At 49.7% G+C, this 16,717-nt stretch overlaps 4 protein-coding genes across 4 annotated transcripts; 1 reads left to right on the forward strand and 3 right to left on the reverse strand.

The window, feature by feature from the left end:
• Positions 1-220: 220 nt before the first annotated feature.
• On the reverse strand, positions 221-842 carry FMAN_12677 (putative 60S ribosomal protein L32; the record flags this gene model as incomplete). Its single annotated transcript, XM_041823146.1, has 4 exons — positions 221-329; positions 384-505; positions 595-719; positions 806-842. 4 exons carry the CDS (start codon positions 840-842, stop codon positions 221-223), a joined length of 393 nt encoding a protein of 130 aa, XP_041688756.1.
• Positions 843-1,311: 469 nt separating this feature from the next.
• Positions 1,312-1,982, forward strand: FMAN_12678 (putative RPS16B-ribosomal protein S16.e; the record flags this gene model as incomplete). Its single annotated transcript, XM_041823147.1, has 4 exons — positions 1,312-1,377; positions 1,446-1,517; positions 1,642-1,731; positions 1,782-1,982. 4 exons carry the CDS (start codon positions 1,312-1,314, stop codon positions 1,980-1,982), a joined length of 429 nt encoding a protein of 142 aa, XP_041688757.1.
• Positions 1,983-2,743: 761 nt separating this feature from the next.
• Positions 2,744-4,261, reverse strand: FMAN_12679 (uncharacterized protein; the record flags this gene model as incomplete). The annotated part of the gene is made up of 1 exon (XM_041823148.1): positions 2,744-4,261. The coding sequence occupies one exon, from the start codon at positions 4,259-4,261 to the stop codon at positions 2,744-2,746; it is 1,518 nt and encodes a 505-aa protein (XP_041688758.1).
• A 4,352-nt stretch (positions 4,262-8,613) lies between these two features.
• Positions 8,614-10,148, reverse strand: FMAN_12680 (uncharacterized protein; the record flags this gene model as incomplete). Its single annotated transcript, XM_041823149.1, has 4 exons — positions 8,614-8,642; positions 8,694-9,023; positions 9,090-9,270; positions 9,432-10,148. The coding sequence occupies 4 exons, from the start codon at positions 10,146-10,148 to the stop codon at positions 8,614-8,616; spliced, it is 1,257 nt and encodes a 418-aa protein (XP_041688759.1).
• Between the last annotated feature and the right edge of the window lie 6,569 nt (positions 10,149-16,717).

Raw genomic sequence — 16,717 nt, forward strand, 5'->3', positions numbered from 1 at the left:
GACCTCATCAGCTTCGAGTGGATCAGACATATATTCCATGTCACTCCCGACTCAAAAGAGATTTTGCTGCTCAAGCGGCTGATGCCAGATATAATCGTCGTTCAACGGCGCGTTTTTTATTCTCTAGCATGCCATGGAGCTATGTGCCAGAACCGCAAGTAACGCAAACCCCTTTCCGATGCATAACCGTAAAGCAGCCCAATAACCGATCCATTTCCTTTTAAACCTCGGTGGTAACCTTCGCCTTGGGGTTGGTGACCTTGACACCCAGTTGCTTGGCGCGGGCAATGATGTCAACTCGCTTCCTCGACGAGACGTTGTGGGCAATCCTGAAAACATGGTTAGCTAAAAATTGGCCGAGTGATATAGGAGGGAGAGCGTACTCGGCAGCGTGGGTTCGGTTGTGCATGAGGAGAAGCTCGACATCGTTGACGTTGCTGACTAGGAAAGCCTTGTGGCCGGAGGGGGTCATGTAGCGGGTCTTCTTGTTGGAGCCATAGCCGATCTGAAGCATGCAACATTAGCATTAAGTTCCACGTCCCGCCTGGTGAAAAGTCGATGATTCTCATCGGGCCTCGCAAATGTTCGACATACAGAGGGCATGGCAATGGTGCCGCGGAATCGTCGTCGGACACGGCTGTCGATACCCTTAGGCTTGCGCCAGCTGGGGTCGACACACTTGAAGCGATCACTCTGGTGACGCTCGAAGCGCTTCGTGCCTGCACACACAAGTCAGCATTTTGACTACCACTCGTTTCTCCTTCGTTCGCTCGTGTTGTCGCAAAGGAATGTCGAATTCACGTACGCTTCTTGACGATCTTGACGTGCTTAGCGGCAACCATTCTGTGATATGTTAATAAAGCGTCTTGGTTGATGGTGGATGTGGTTTGCTGACCTGACGACTGCACAGGGGACGGTTAGTAGAACGTTGAACTTCGGCTGTGAGTTGTTAGACGCACGAAAATTTGTCAAGGTGGGCAGTCCGGCTCACAATGCTCGTAGTGTTCACGTGCAGTGCCCTAACGAGGGTCGATGGATTTGGAGAAATGTGAGTTTGCCGTGGAAAAAAGACCGTGCAAATCTTACTCTAAAAAGCAGCAAGTCCGTTGATGTAATTTTGTCTACGACGTCTCAATTTTTCGAAGCCCTGGCTTTGTGCGTGGGTCTCCCTCTTATTGGCTGAGAAAAAGGCACGGTCCCACTCGGCACTAGCGCCTTTCACGAAAGAGACAGAATCTAAACTCCCACCAAAAGATCACCACGCTTTCAACCTCCGCCCGCCGCCCAACGACAACACCAAGACCAGCAATCATGTCTACTCAGTCAGTGCAGTGTTTTGGTAAAAAGAAGACCGCCACCGCCGTTGCTCACTGCAAGGTACGCGAAATGCCCAGCATAAGATGAGAGAATGAGCCAGAGAAGCTGACATGACTTGAAATTTCCAGGCTGGCCGCGGTCTCATCAAGGTCAACGGACGACCTCTCTCCCTCGTCCAGCCCGAGATCTTGCGCTTCAAGGTACGAATCACGAATCCCTCGACCATTTAAGAAGCACGTCGTTCAATTATAGAATTCGACATGACGATGCGCGCGGATGGTGTTGTGTCTTGTTGGGAACCAAAGATTAACACTCTTATCTTAGGTCTACGAGCCTCTTCTCGTTGTTGGCCTTGACAAGTTCGCCAACGTTGATATCAGATGCCGCGTGAGCGGCGGAGGGCATACCAGCCAGGTTTCCGCCCTTACTTCGTCGATATAGACAAATTGCTGACTATGTATCAGATCTATGCCATCCGACAGGCCATTGCCAAGTCCCTGATCGCCTACTACCAGAAGTTCGTTGATGAGCACTCCAAGAACCTCCTCAAGCAGGCCCTCGTCCAGTTCGACCGAACCCTCCTCGTTGCCGACAACCGCCGATGCGAGCCCAAGAAGTTCGGTGGTAAGGGTGCCCGCTCTCGCTTCCAGAAGTCTTACCGTTAAACGGTTCAAGATGTTTGTCGGAATGGGGCAAAAAAGCGTCGAGCCGGAGCGTTGGTGCAGTGGAGGATACTATGGGCAGTGCGAAAAAGGGACTGGAGTCACAATTTCCCTGGTTTGGGAATGGGTTTCCCATTAGCATTTGCATGGTCTTGCTTTTGGCGGATTGTAAAGGATCTGGCAGGCAAATGAAATCTTCAAAGTTAACGACGCGGCCCGTGCTGCTACGCACTGTGATGTTCATGAATTGCCTCTTTGCTGGACTCGCCCCGATACTCAGATTCCCACTTTCATACGTGACGACCTGTTTTCAAAATTTCCGGAGCATGCAAATATCGTTGCCGGGCTTATCTTCGTCGAGTCAAGAGAATCCAGTAGTGGAAGTGCAACTCGCAAGCCCTGGAATCGGCTGGGTGTCACTTAGGTCGCAGTTGGACTGCTCGCCGTGGTACAAAGCCAATACCCTTCTTTGGTGCTATCATATTCAACTTTGGCCTGTTCAATGGGTTCAACGTATTGATAGAAGCTAATTGTTTCGTACTCTGTTGCCGTTGCGGGAACAATTACCAACTCCTAACTCCAGCTTTGTAAACTCAATCGTTTGGTCAATCCAACTGCATTTCGATGGTGAGCTACTCCTTACACACAAGGTAACACATTATGCTCTGTTTCTTCCTTCGCGTCTGGAACCCACTTCCTGTTGTTGGGTTTGCTAGTCTCCCCCGATGTTTGGAAGCACGAAGCATTCTTGTGAAATAGCATATCTAGTCGTTCCACGAGACAAGGTCGCGTTGCCGTCCAGACTCATCCAGGTCAACAATCTCTGGTGCCCACTCTCCACGCTCATCTTCGGCTGCCAGGTCAGCAACCTCCAGCTCGATTTCCTCGCCATCTTCCATCATGACTCTCCCTCGGCGTAGATAGTCTCCGCGAAGGTCCCAATCCAGTGTACCAGTCACAACAGCCTCAAGTCCTGCGAAAGCTGTAGCAACAGCCAATTGCTCAGATGTGGCATTGTTCCCCAAGCCTTGCAGAAATTCATCCAGGCGTCTTTTGTAGACAGTGAGTGAAAGTCGAAGATCTTTGGTTTGTGACTCTGCAGTATCAAGAATTGAACCTTCAAGCCAGGAGGCGCTGTACGTGAGCTGGGCCGTCAAGGTGCGAATGAATGCGGCTGCGAGAGACGGTAGACGGAGGGGGAGGAGATGAGCACGGAGAAAGATCTTCAGCAACATATGCCACCATTGCTGGATGCATGAATCGTTACCAAGGTGGACACCTACAACGAAAGAGAACTGGAATTCACCGATAACGTCGTCAGGGCTCAGATCGTTATCAGAAGTATCAACCTGCGACAATATATAAGGAGTTGCATCCGTGGCTCTTAAGGTTCGGTCGGCTCCGGTATTGTCTGTCGAGTATGTTTTGGTTCGTTGGCTGAAGGCGAAGTTGAGCTCGCGGGCCTTGAGCAAAGGGTTTGAGATTGAGTTGTCAAGTTCCATCTCACCAGCCATGAGTATCGACCCTTTGACACGATCGCCGGTATGTACCGTCCAGTTATCGTGATTCTGCCCCGTCACTCGATTGAGAAGACTCTCTGTGATCTTGCTAGTCAACTGCTCCCACATGTTGAGATTTTTGTGTGAGGTAGCCTGAGTAAGTTCACCGTTGGCGGCGTTTACTGCACTTGGGTCTTGATAAGGGACAAGTTTTGAGTGAATGGTGTCGAGATTATGGGCTTGGATGCGGGCTTCAGCACGGGCTGAGTCACCCAGAACCTCATTGTACCGATCCCACTGCATAACATGGACAGTGTCGGCACTATTCGTTACAATCCAGAAACCACACCGGGCAGAAAGGCCTCCTGGGTGAGCAACCCAGAAGAAGTGAGCGCCTGGTGGTATATCCCTGACGCCACCAAAGTGCTTAGCTGTGAATGATATTGAGTCGTAGCCAACCGTGAAGACGTCGGGCAAGTCCAATATGAGTACCACATCTCCGCCTCCCATGCTGTGTGTCAAGGGTTCCCAGCTTGGGCCATGTTGAGAGGTCTTGATCAGAGCATTCTCACTCTGTCCTGAGGGAGGATCCAAGGGCGGAGGGCCATCATCATCTTGTTGCTCATGAGGTGTCTCGCTGGCTTGATGAACATGAAGAGTGCCCAGAGGATGCGTCCCCAGTACTGATACGGACTTTGCAGAGCCACCGCCGAAGGATGCGCTTGAGTTCGATTTCGTCAAACCCTTAGGTCGTGAGGGAATGGACGGGAGATCTCCCTCCATTTTCTTTTGATAAGGCGGCAGTGGGTTCTTTCTGGAGCCGGGGACGGAATCTTATAATTTTGAAGATTCGGGTAGTGTTGGTCCAATATTGGTATTGAGTTTCTGGGTATCTGAGTATCGATACAGTACGAGATATGATGGGATGTAAGGGTACAGTGCTGAGACTGATATTGCTGCTACACGACGCAAAACACTGGTGGACAGCGGGGTAGCAAAAAAAAGCAGGCAGCCCGCGTCAGTCAATGAATGAATAGCAGAAACCTTTTTAGATGTATGTAATTATGCGTGGGTAAGGTACTTTACCTAAACTTAGTGAAGCTTTAGGATACTTACTCTTCTAAACTCAACAAAGGTTCCGGATTTCTTTTGGCAGTTTCTTTGCGTGATTGACTTCAATTCTCTTCGTATCCGGAGCTTTCTTTGACCGCGTGGCACGGCCTACCTACCTATGCACGACAGCACGTCATCAGAAAAAGGCACGAAGAGCTGAATGACGTTCTGAGACAACGAGATCAAGGAAATCAATATTTCAATGGAGATGGCACATTTATCGAACAACGCAGTTGTGACCCAAATGTACCGCTGAGGTAATACATGATTTGGGTGTGATTTGGTGACTGATTGCCTGCTACTGCATTATCCCGCTTTTTTCGTCAATACTATGAGCATCACTTCGGCAAGACGAAAAAGAAATTATTCGACAATAAATGCCACTTTTTGGTATTAGGTTGATGCAGTACTCGAATATATTCACAATCGAAAAATACTTTGAAGCCTTCTCAGCAACACTTTATCATGTGAAACTGTGAGTGTCATGCCACTCCCCTCGAGTCTCGGAGTCATTGATATCTCAAACTTCAGCACCTGCTTGTGAGTCAAGAGGAAAGCACCCGGCCAAGTAATCGGTCCTACAATTGGGGTAGGTTGATGCATACCCTGAGCAAAAGCACGTTTAGATTTCCGGCTGCCTTGTGCTCGTCCCGAACCGCATTCCCGCAAGCCTCCAAATCCGATGTTTCAACGGTTATTTGGCCCACTGGCATGTACTCACCTGATTATCTGCTGTACTGTCGATAATAAAACTGATGTATGAGACGCTGCACGTTCACTCAATCGCCATCTCCATAGTCTTATCCTTGAGTTACTAACCCCAGCAGTCCAGAATAGTCGAGATTTTGTATGTGAAACATCATATGCTATATTCCCGATCATATAGCCGCCAAGAACTATCTTTTCAGCTGTCATCCCAAAACCTGATGGGTTGTTCCTCCACCGCACGCCCTGTTTCGACATCGCATCGCATCCTTCCTGGCTCCCTGCAACGTCACCACACATTAACCGCAACGAGATAGAGCCCTACTATGGATCAATGCTAGAGCAAACACTGCCACTATCATGGATCCCGTAAGTGCCGGTCAAGGATGCTTTGCGTGCGTCCGTGTGCGGCGTAAGTTTGCTACCATGCAGAGCTTGTGCATAAACCCTGGTTCAGGCTCGGGATGACCGATAGTCGTATTACTGGGTTTTGTCTACTGGAAGAAAGACCATCATCATCGAATATAGAATCCTTTAATAGGTAAGTATCCTCCTGTGATAGAGCATCATTTGAGCATAGAGTATACTGGTGGAACAATCTCTGGGTGGCCAGTGACGGCGATGAGAGTGAAATCGTCCCACATATATATACGATGAAACAGGACAGCAATTTATTCCAAGGTCACAATAAAGAGTATAAATATCCCGGAAAATTAGACACTGTACTTGTGGTTATTAGTTAGTGGTTGGGCTGGCATATGCAGCCAACTTCAATAAATAACCATGTGGTTCAATTTAACCGTGTGCTCTGTAACCTCAGCCTTATCTGTGACACATCAGCCAAATCAGCGTGTCATACCGCTGAACTTCAAGACAAGCCGTCAAATGGTCACGTATCACGTACCTGAATCCATCAAGCTTCACACCCGTCTCAGACTCTAAATCCCCGCACCGTTGAGAAAATATACGATAGATACGTATTCAACGGCCCAGCCATTGCCGTTCAGGCATGTAAAGGCAAACCTTGGTTTGACGTCCCGAGACACAGGAACTAACAAGACCAGCCTAGACTGAGTTCTACACCATGCGAAAAATTAGTTTCATGGGGTATGCATATACAGACACAAAACAATTCCAGACCCCAACAGCCCCAAGGGCCATGGCCCATGGCCCATGTCTTGTCTCTCCTCTTGCCTTGTCCTGTGTTACCTGACAGTTCACTTCGCTGGGCTTGCAAGTAACGTCTTAGTAGGTACTAAACGATGAGCGGCTAAATTCTCCTAGCGCCGCGTCGTCGGCCCCTTGTTCATTCACAACGGCATCAGTCACACTCACACACACACTTACTTTGGGGTCCTCTGGCTGCACGCTACGCACGCACTTTTCTCGCCTTGTTTCGCTTCGCTTTGGCCTTGGTATAAGTTAGTTGGCTCGGTTTTTGTTCTAGTTGGAATTCTCCCTTGCTAGGCTTTTCTTTTCGCACGCGATCCTGTACACGCCCCCCTTGTTTACTACCTACTTACTTTAGCACCTTAGTCCCCTTTCTCGATGAGACGTTACAGCACCCACGGGTAGCTTATCTGCATTCAACGGCGGTGGTTTATAAGGCTGTGAGCATCGTGTCCAGATGCATCGCAGAATAGTGCTTCGTGAAGAGGACTGACTCATTGGCTCTCGCTCAATGGCATTTATTGAGTAATTCTCTCCTGACTCGAGTTACATTATAACCCTTGTCTATACCATGAAACTCTATCCAGCATTTGTATCCATATTGTATACATATGCGCAGGAGATGCATGGACCTCGAGCAGCGCCGTAGAATACAACTTCACCCATAACTTCTCACATTTCGTTCCCCTTTCCTCACATGGATCCCAGCTGTAGCTCCTTTCATGTATCTATCTAGTCCGCTGGGCTGTCGGGGCAATCAACACCAACCGCATACGTACATACCTACGCATACGCATACGCACACACCACACACTGGCTTCTCGCCAATCTATAGATCTGCTGGATATATCGCTTTTGGCCCCTCCACTTGGCGTTGCCTAAAGCCGAGAGACATGATCAGACCACTTCCATCCATTCTCCCTCCTTGTTAATAAGCTAACGTGCACTACACATGTACGTCAGGCGCTTCCATGTCTTGTGTTACCCGACCTTTCCCTTCTCTACCCTCTGCCTTGCCCATCACCACCATCACCCAATCTACAATCCTTGCCTTTGGGCTCTTTTGTTTTATTCACACCCTTGACTTGGACTTGGGACTATCCGCGTAGATTAGCGTCTGTAACACAGCAACACAACTCGACCACCCCCATCTGCAGTATGTATTATGTGCAACACAACCCTACCACGGCACGCCACCCACGCTTAACCAGGTTTGAGCATCATTCCCATGTGTCTTGATCGGTTTTGCCTCTTTTGAAAAGAGATAGGGCTGACTTGTGACCCGACAGACCGGTTCACTAAGTCTTTGTCACATTCTGAAGTCGTTTTGAGGACTGAAGTATAAATATTTCATCATCACAAGTTTACTCCTTGTTCCGCATTTTTATTCTTTCCAGACTCAAAATGACAATATCATTGTTCACGGAGCAAGTTCGAGTTAAAGATCCTTTCAAAACTTGTGCCTTACAAGTTGTACTTATTTCACAGAATGAAAGTTACGCGCCTGTGGTCATCATATACTGTCGATGCATCTATTCGTACCCCCCTGTTGGCCCGTATGACAAGTGTAGTAAGTAAGCGTCGTATAAAAAACATGTCTTCAATCACACCGTTGTCCACACATATGCGAAAGCAAATGGCGGCCATGCCCTCCGGTGCCGCAAACAATTGCAGCAATTGGGTTGCACAGGCCCCCCAAACATAACAGATCGTCGTAAATGCAAATAAACGCGCCAAACCTCCAGGACCACCTACCCCTGACCAGAACCTGACGATGATGAAAAGAATTTGGCAACTCCTTGACTCAAGATCTTCTTGAGGGCATATACGTATAACTCCAAGAAATGAAACCAAGAAGAAAGGGTCCAATAGCTGAAAGGATATGCAGGAAACCCAATGAAGGTCAGGGGACCAGCCAATGGGCTATGCGAGTCGAAGTAGAGGAGTAATTACCGGGCCGAGAAAACGTTGATTCCGTTTCTTCCCCTCCAAATCGGCCATACTCTCTGAAGGTGACATCAGATCAATCTAATGACATCTCAGAAGCACAGCAATGGTTCCAATATAGTACAGCGGGTATCAATCTTCTTTCTGACTTTTGGTGAGTTTCCTCCTCTAGTACCTTGATCCTTGCTTGACCATCCGTCTTAGTGGCTTGGGGGTTGACCACCGTTTGCTAAGGCTGGTTAGTTCGTCCACTAAGTCACCCTCTACCTGTGCGACATACATTGGTAAGGAATGCCCTGGCTGGGCTGCGCGTAAGGCGAGTGAGGTTGATAATTCGGATATATATGGTTGTTATAATCGGGGAGAGGCTGCTGAGGAACACCAGAAGGTGGTGGCGGGTACTGGGCAGGCTGGTATCCGATGGGAGGCAGCTGAACTGTTCGACCGGGGTAGGATGAGGTAGGGGTGCCATCGGGACCTTGAGGATCGCCACCTCCATTCTGAGCGGCAGCGGCAGCCTGAGCCTGGCGTGCTCGCTCCTCATCGGCCTTTCGGTTGGCTTCCTCTTCCTTCTTCCTCTGCTTCCACTCCTTGCGAATCTCTTTAAATTCTATAATCATTTGTTAGGCACATCTGCTCGTCAAGAAAAAAATATGCGCAATCGTGAGCAGCTTACCTTCGGGTGTTCGCTTCTGTCCGTGAGACTGCATGGTAACGTGAGCGTTCAAGTGGTTCAGTGTACCATAGGCTTTTTCGCAGCCATTCCATCCACACTTGTACATGCGCTCAATCTCCTCGTATCGTCGCCGAGGTCGTTTGTGCTGTTGCGCACCTGGAATGGGAACGAAGGAGTAAACCTGAGAAAGTTAGTAATGCTCATATCTCAAGCAGCAGGCAATTCATAAAGCTGAACCAAAATTGGAACAATCAACGCGTTTCTCACATCTTCAACGTGCGCGGATTGCACTCTCCTCGGTCCAGTTCACTCTCGAACGTGTCTGCAAAAGTCCTAACATACCTGGTTTGGTCGTGCTTGAGGTGGCGCCGAGGCCGGGTTTTGCGCGTAAACTGGGTGGCCGGGAGTCAAAGGCGCACCACCGTGCTGAGGGTAACCAGCCCAGTCTGGTCGAGGTTGCGCATACATGCCGCCACCTGGGTGAGAGTAACTGTGTGTCATGTCTGGGTTAGGCGCGTAGGGGGAATGCTGCCCATACGAAGCGTAAGTTGGGCTCGGCGCGGCGATGGACGGATCTATAGGAACATCGTTGTCAGATTTGACCGGATGGGTCTGATGGCTACGCCCATCCTGCTGGGGCATTGACGGACTGTTCTGTTGTTGCGCCATACCTCCAGTGCTGGTGCTGCTGGCAGGATGGTATGAACGCTGGACGTGCTCTGGGAAAGATCCTGATCGGGCTGACTGAGGATAGACACCGTACTCGGAGGTAGGAGTGGCTGAGGTCGAATAGTTGACTTCCTGCTTGACAGGATATTGCGCAGCAGATGCGTGATCTGCCCTCGAACCTTCAGAATTGGTGTCGCCGAAGTTGCTTGGATAGGGCGAAGGCAAACCTGACTGCGAGTACTCCGTAGCACTTCGTTCCATAGAGTTGGGAGAGCTGAGGAGCGTGTCAAGGGTCGCCTTGGAACCAAGTTTCGCGATATTGGAGGCAGAATGCAACGATGCGTGGTTGTCAACAAAAGTATGAGGTTGCTGTGTTGGCACCAGAGACATGCTACAGCTCCACGGGGCTGATGATAAAGAAATGGCCGGCGAGGTTTTAGCTCAGACCCGCGTCAAGTTGGTGTTTGCCAGTAGCAGGGGAAGAAGTGCAATATGGCTGAAGCGCTTGCAACCAGACTTGCGGCGGCGCGGCAGTATATGTTGTTGGCGGCGGCAGTAGTAGCGCCGTTTGCAAGACCAAAGGTTGGTTTATGGTTAAGTGTGTGATGCGAGCTCCTAGGCCGAGTCCTTGAGCGCGGATCTTGCTGGGGAGGGGAGATAGAGATGGGGGAATGGAGCCTAGGGCAAGGATAGTTCGCTTTTCCTCGATCACAGAGAGGTCGGGCTAAGTCGCCCGTAGTTCTTGGGGAGCGACGCACTAATATAGTGCGATGTTGGAATCGGCCTGGTGCGGTGGCCCTGCCGGGAGTCCAGAAACAAAGAGGGCCTAGCGCACAAGAGGGTGTGCCAAAGTGTATCTTCCCACGATATACTGACTCTCGTCTTTCTGAGCGACTCAAGGCCTTGCAGGGGTGGGGGGTGCTTCTATGCTATACTACACGTACATCTACGCAAGAAGCCTTCTGTAATGACGGCGGAGAACTCGAAGAGCTGCGGGACCGAATTATTTTTGTGAGGTCCCAAGGCCAGAATTGAATGATGGAGTGTGATTGGCAACGTATACCCTCCTCAGCCTGGAGGCAAAAAAAAAATGTTGCTATCGGTGGGACCAGGCGTCAAGAAGCGTAACGAACGTATGTATGAGTTGTATGTATGTAGGTATGCGCGTCGAGGTTTGGATGACAGTCGAACTGGACTGGTCTGACTTGTTTGCTAGGCTGGAAGATGCCGAAGTGCAACGGGTCGACGCGAAACAGTCGGTAACGTACCGCACAGTAGGGACAGCGAGCGAGCGAGCGAGCGAGTGAGCAGAATGGGATGGGACGGTCTAGCCAACACACTCAAGCACAGCTTAACCCAGGGCAGTGGCAGTGGGATCCTGCGCTTATCGACCTTGGTGGATAGCGTATGTTTGTTCGAATAAGAGGGGCGTGCGAGTTTTGCGTGCAATTTTTGTCGATTACTTTACAGTAGCAAAAGCACAGCAAATGAATCCCAAGTTGGGGTATTTCCGTCGTAGTGCGATTGAGGGTGGATGGCCTAGACTGGGCCAGCTAGACCAGAAGGGCTAGACTTGGCTCACAGGCAAGAAATCTGCTAGCTCGAGGTCGATCGCTCTGCCGAAGAGTCCCCACGTCGCCGGTGCCGGGAGCCGCTGACTCGTTGGGCTTTGAGCGAAAGCGGCGAGTAGTTACGAGAAAGACTAAGCGTCTTTTCAGGGGAGACTTTATGGAAGGTTGAGGTAGAGCTCGAATTCGTATGGCGTGCGGAGAGGAATTTGCTGTCGAGTTTGGGGCTTTGGGTAGGTTAGAGAAAGGGAAGGGGGGAAACACTTCCTAGAATTGAATTTTTTTTTTTGCTCTTCTCTTGACGAATTTGTAATATTAATCTTACCAATAATAAAAATCCAATTGAGAAATGCACCCCCGTGCTGCTGGAAAGAAGCAACGCATCAAACAGCATAGCATGCTGAGCCAGAGGAACGGGAGATCCCTGTCCCCTGTCATGGTAGCTAATGTACCTTAGCTACTGACCTTACTGTGTGTGTCCTGGAATCTGCGCCTGTCCTGCTGGCTGGGAATGGGAGGTGGTCTTTGCTCTGCTCATCAATATGCCCCCCCTGTTTGGGTGCAATCACACACGCAGGAGGATGACTTGCAAATTTGGTGACGGAGTGTGTGTAGAAGAGAATCGGCGAATTTGGTCATGATTGTTCTTCTTACCCGTCTTCCATTGAATGGGTCCATTGTACGCTTTGGTATTGATCATGCTTTGTCAGATTATCCAGACTGAACGCGCTGTCTGCGGCCGGAAAGCCACGACGTCTGGGAGACACGATTGTAACGCGAGCTCTGCCCTGCTGTTGAAGGCCATCACGAAGCCAGCATGATGGTGAGGTTGACCAGGGGGAGAGAACATGAATGACATGGGTAGTCACCGCGTGCCCTGCGCTCTGGTAACTAAGGTCCACTCAGAGGACAACCCCGTACAGGATCCAAGGGCCCAAAGGAATGTCCACCCTTGCCTACCCTCCATCATCCTTGGACGGAATCTCCTCCACTCGAATACTGTACGTACTGTGCAAAGGTACGCCGTAGATCTGCGGCCTTTTCCACTGGCCCAATCAAGGTCGACGTGGCTGTGATTGAACCACAGAAAGAGGCGTCCAGGATGCTGGTGTTGAATGCAGCTCGGGGCTTGGCTAATTAAGTCCAAAGAGGGGTTAGCAATAAGTTACCGATAGGACAAGGTGCCAATGAGCGAAAGAGGTCATCGATCAAAGAGAATCAATGGGGTTACCGGGCACGCGGATTGCCACGGCCGATGGAGGGAGAGATTGCAGAATCCTCTTGTGACCTCAGCTGACTCAAGGTCAACACCGAGACTTTTACAAGCAATCAAGACAGAGTATTCGTATCGTACGCGTACGGGGCATGTGCCGCTGAGTCGAGGCCGAAGAACGTGGCGGCGATACCCCAATGGGTTTGATTGAGCCCAGCGTCGTGGTTCCCAGCACACACTAGTTACAGTCGAGCGCAAGCCAAGTTCAGGGATGGATCAGAAATATTCTCCGCGACACGGTTGTGTAACGACAATTTCGCTGCGCAACACACGCGATGCGATGATAGCGAGCTTGTTTGTGACGTGCCAACGTGGGATAGTTGGTCGATGTGGAATCGACAAGTCCCTGACGTGCAGGCCATCATCCTCTAGCAAATGTTTGGATGCCGGCGCCGTTGATCGGGCTAAGGTTTCCGTATCCACCATTTTCGAGTTGGGTTCAGCTTCAGGGGATAGCGATAGCTAAGTGTAAGGTAGTGGCTCTGGTCCATAGTGTTTAGTTCAGCCCTAGAATGCGTTTACTTGGTTTCTGGGATCGGTGGGCGCTATGATTTGGCTGGTGCGTTGGGGAAGGGATGAAACGGTATCAGAACAGCGCCGTCATCGTGCACAGTGGCTATCATCCAGTTGACTTTATTGCAAGGTCGCCTTGGTCATTATTTCCCTCGCTCTGTACCTCAGGTATAGTATATCATGGCATTGTGGCTGATACTGTAACAGGCAGGGACAGGGAAAAGATGCGTCCTCGGCACCTTGTACGTATCAGAAACAGGTAGGGCGCGTGATAGGTTGTCGGATTGGCGTACGGAGAGTTGGTCCAATTTGACTGGTAAGTTGTCGCTCAGGAAGGACGAAGGTTGTGCTGAAGGCAACACAAGATGAAGGAGAGGAGAGTAACCGAGAAATTTGGCATCAGTCAGGCGGACGGACACTTCGCTAGATCACCTCTCACTCTTTTTATTTTTGACTGCATATGTGTAACTCAAAGCAACCGATAAGAAACTCCAAGGGCTCGCTCAGAAGGCACTGAGTTTCCTTGTGCCCATATACCTACAGAGTACTGTACGTGGTGAACATTATTGTAGAGGCGCCAATCAGAATTCATAGACTGGCGGAAGATCATTCAAGGAGAGGAATCGTTACTGGAAGCTAAATAAAAAGTGTAATTCTGTATTGTCAGCCCTTTTTTATCATTATATGATTCCATCTATGGATGAAAGCAGCAGCAACTTTGGATCGAGAGCTGATTGGATCTTCTCTCTATCTTATGTGCTTAAGGTACTCCATCCTATAGGTACCTTAGGTAGTAGGTAGCTCGGAAAATTGTGAAATCTTCGACTGGCTGTTAGTCTGCTAGAAATTCGAGTCTATGACCTTTCCACAAAGATTTTATATGCTACTTAGAGGCTGCCTGTTTGACACTAATGGAATCAAAATCGGAAGGAGAAGGAAGGTAGGGTAGGTACCGCCAGGCGGGATCTCCAAAATCTCAACTGGGTTTCCTCTCCACACTCTCTACGACCACGACATCTAAGTTCCTGTTTTATCTCTTTAACAAATACTGATCAGGTATCCAAGCAAAAAAGATGCCATATATCTGCCTGTTTCAGCCTTGTCAGTAATCAGATTGTTTCTCTTTGCACACAGCCTCGCACAGTATTGCAAACAGGAGCCGCTTCTTGGCTTCTTTATTTGTGGGCGATCTAACCACACATTCTTGACATCCTGGCAGCTTTGGCACATTTCTAGTCGAATGATCTGTCCCAGAAAATCCAGGGTCTAGTTAAACAAGATCCTAAGCGACCCGAGCATCTGGGAGGAACTAAAAGGGCCTAAATGCCCCAAAGAGGCACAGTAGGCCTAGCTGGCCGGTGCCTCTCTAAGCCAATAAGCGGATTACCTTACTTCATTAGCCAGGTACTTCAGCTAACCTGCTAATATCAATTCATCCAAAACAAAACTCCAAGTCATAGGGAGCCAATACGACTCAAGGCTCAATGCCTCCGCAACCATGAACAGCAGCAGGATTGTCACTTCTGCCGCACCACACCGTGATGCATCAATACGGTGTCTGACAACACATATGTATGCAGACGCTTCGTTCATTGGGCCAATGGCAGTCGAATATCGCCCAACCAAGCGACTGGGTCTGAGCCCCAACTCTTGCCCCAGTCAAGCAGGGGAAGTTTTTCATGAAAGCTGCCGTGGTATCGTTGTCCATGGCCCTCCGTTGATTCAAGTTCTCATATCGTCGATATTGATAGCTATGATACGGCCCAGTTTCCAATTCGCACAAATTGGCCGGCCACTATTTTGGACCGAATGGCACCATTACTGTTGCACAACCCAAATGGAAACATTTAAGAACGCTCCACGTGTTGACTTGGTTCTGTGTTTCCACTGAACCTACGAGACAGTCTCAACTGATGCTCACGTGGAGTATCCACTGATGCGCAACCCATGCCGATTCTAGCACTTGTGCTTGGGTGGCTGGGTCCCTGTGCGACTCTCACGAATTATAGCTCTTTCGCGACATGAGGTAGAGGAGTCGTCCCACCACCGTTGGTCGGCGTTTTTATTGGGGGCTAGGTTTTGCAATGTCGAGGGTCTCTGGTTTCCATCTGAAGCACTGTGCCAGGAGGGACACCCACACCTTCACCATCAGGGCCGACGTCAACCTCAGCAAATTTGTCCGTGCGCCTGATATGCAGGCGGAACAGCTTCTCATTTCCTTCTTGGCATAGATGCATAAACACCTGAGCACGCTGTCTAAGCTGCTTCCTGATCACACCTGCTATTAGTCGTTCATCTCTCAGGGGCCTTCACCCAAGGACTTGGCTAGAAGCTGATTATTCTACTGAGGCTCAGGGTCTATTGACTGCCAATTCCCCCAACATATCAAATCATCGTGTCCGAGATCGCCGTGTGGGGGGACTGGGCAATGCCAATGGTGTGGTCGGGTCACTTGGGCGCCAGTTCACGCGCCCGCACATGGAGGGCAACCTCAGTGTGTCCTAACTCCCCTGTCATGTAGTGACAGAATTGCTTCCTCAGCCCTGACTCGCTTTCCAACCGCGTTTTTGTCCGCAGTCCAGGAGACAAGTCTCGTACTTGGTTAGGGTGATTTTTGGAGCCTTAGTGTTTTGTCCCAAGTTGCGGGGAACTGGAGTTACTGGTAAACTTGCTGGTCTACGACTGACTACCGGCATGAAGCAACGAAGTTCGTCTGTTCGCACCAGCAAATCATGATTTCAGGTGGGGTTAAGAGGCACATTCGTCTCTCAGTTTTGATGTTTCGTGAATGCAACCCCTCCTGGGTTCCCTTCCTGACCGCCTTCGATTAGATGCATTCATCCGAACGTCTAATTGTTACGCAGGGTGAGCTTGCAGACAAATATGATAGAGCAAGCATGCTGGATTTCTTTTGCGACATTACCCTTGAACATGGGTCCACGCAAATGGGCCAGAGGACCCCATTGATGCACACTTTGCCAGTTTCTGCAGGGGAGCAGTTGCCTAGACCGACAGCATGCTAGGGTTGAGTACCGCTGTACGAAGGCTGGCCAAGAAAGATATTCAAAGCTCGTCGCTCTCGTCAACTATGGCCCACATGCGAATGTATTTCTTGGAAACATGCACAGTATCAAGGCGGTGAGTAACCCCTGTCATTGGTCTGCCCCGTTTGCACTATCACAAGACGCAAGAAAGACAATTCAAGATCGAGCTTGAAGATTTCCATTGACCGACGCGTTTGAAAGAAGATCCAAACAGTCCAACGACGATACCAGCCCACTGGAAATCTTGCTGACTTAGTGGCTTCATACTAACTTAGAATGGGATAAGCCGTCGCCGACATCTTTGGATCGCAGGTGTGTGGATATCAACGGACGGTTTGCCGGCTTTGGTGTCCCCGCCCAGCACTGAAGTCAATCTGAATGGAAAATGAGTTTGTGTCAATCGAAAGACAAACTCATTCATCCCCGTTGACTGAGCAGGCCCATGAATGAATCGATCAGTGTCGATGATGAGTCGCAGTCTTCAACGAAGAGATTGCCCAGAAGGGGAAGCTCACATGCAACAATATATCCAAATACAAGGTTTCTTTCTGATCCAGCCAT

This window comes from Fusarium mangiferae (assembly GCF_900044065.1).
Source record: "Fusarium mangiferae strain MRC7560 genome assembly, contig: FMAN_scaffold015, whole genome shotgun sequence".
Lineage (NCBI taxonomy): Eukaryota > Fungi > Ascomycota > Sordariomycetes > Hypocreales > Nectriaceae > Fusarium > Fusarium mangiferae.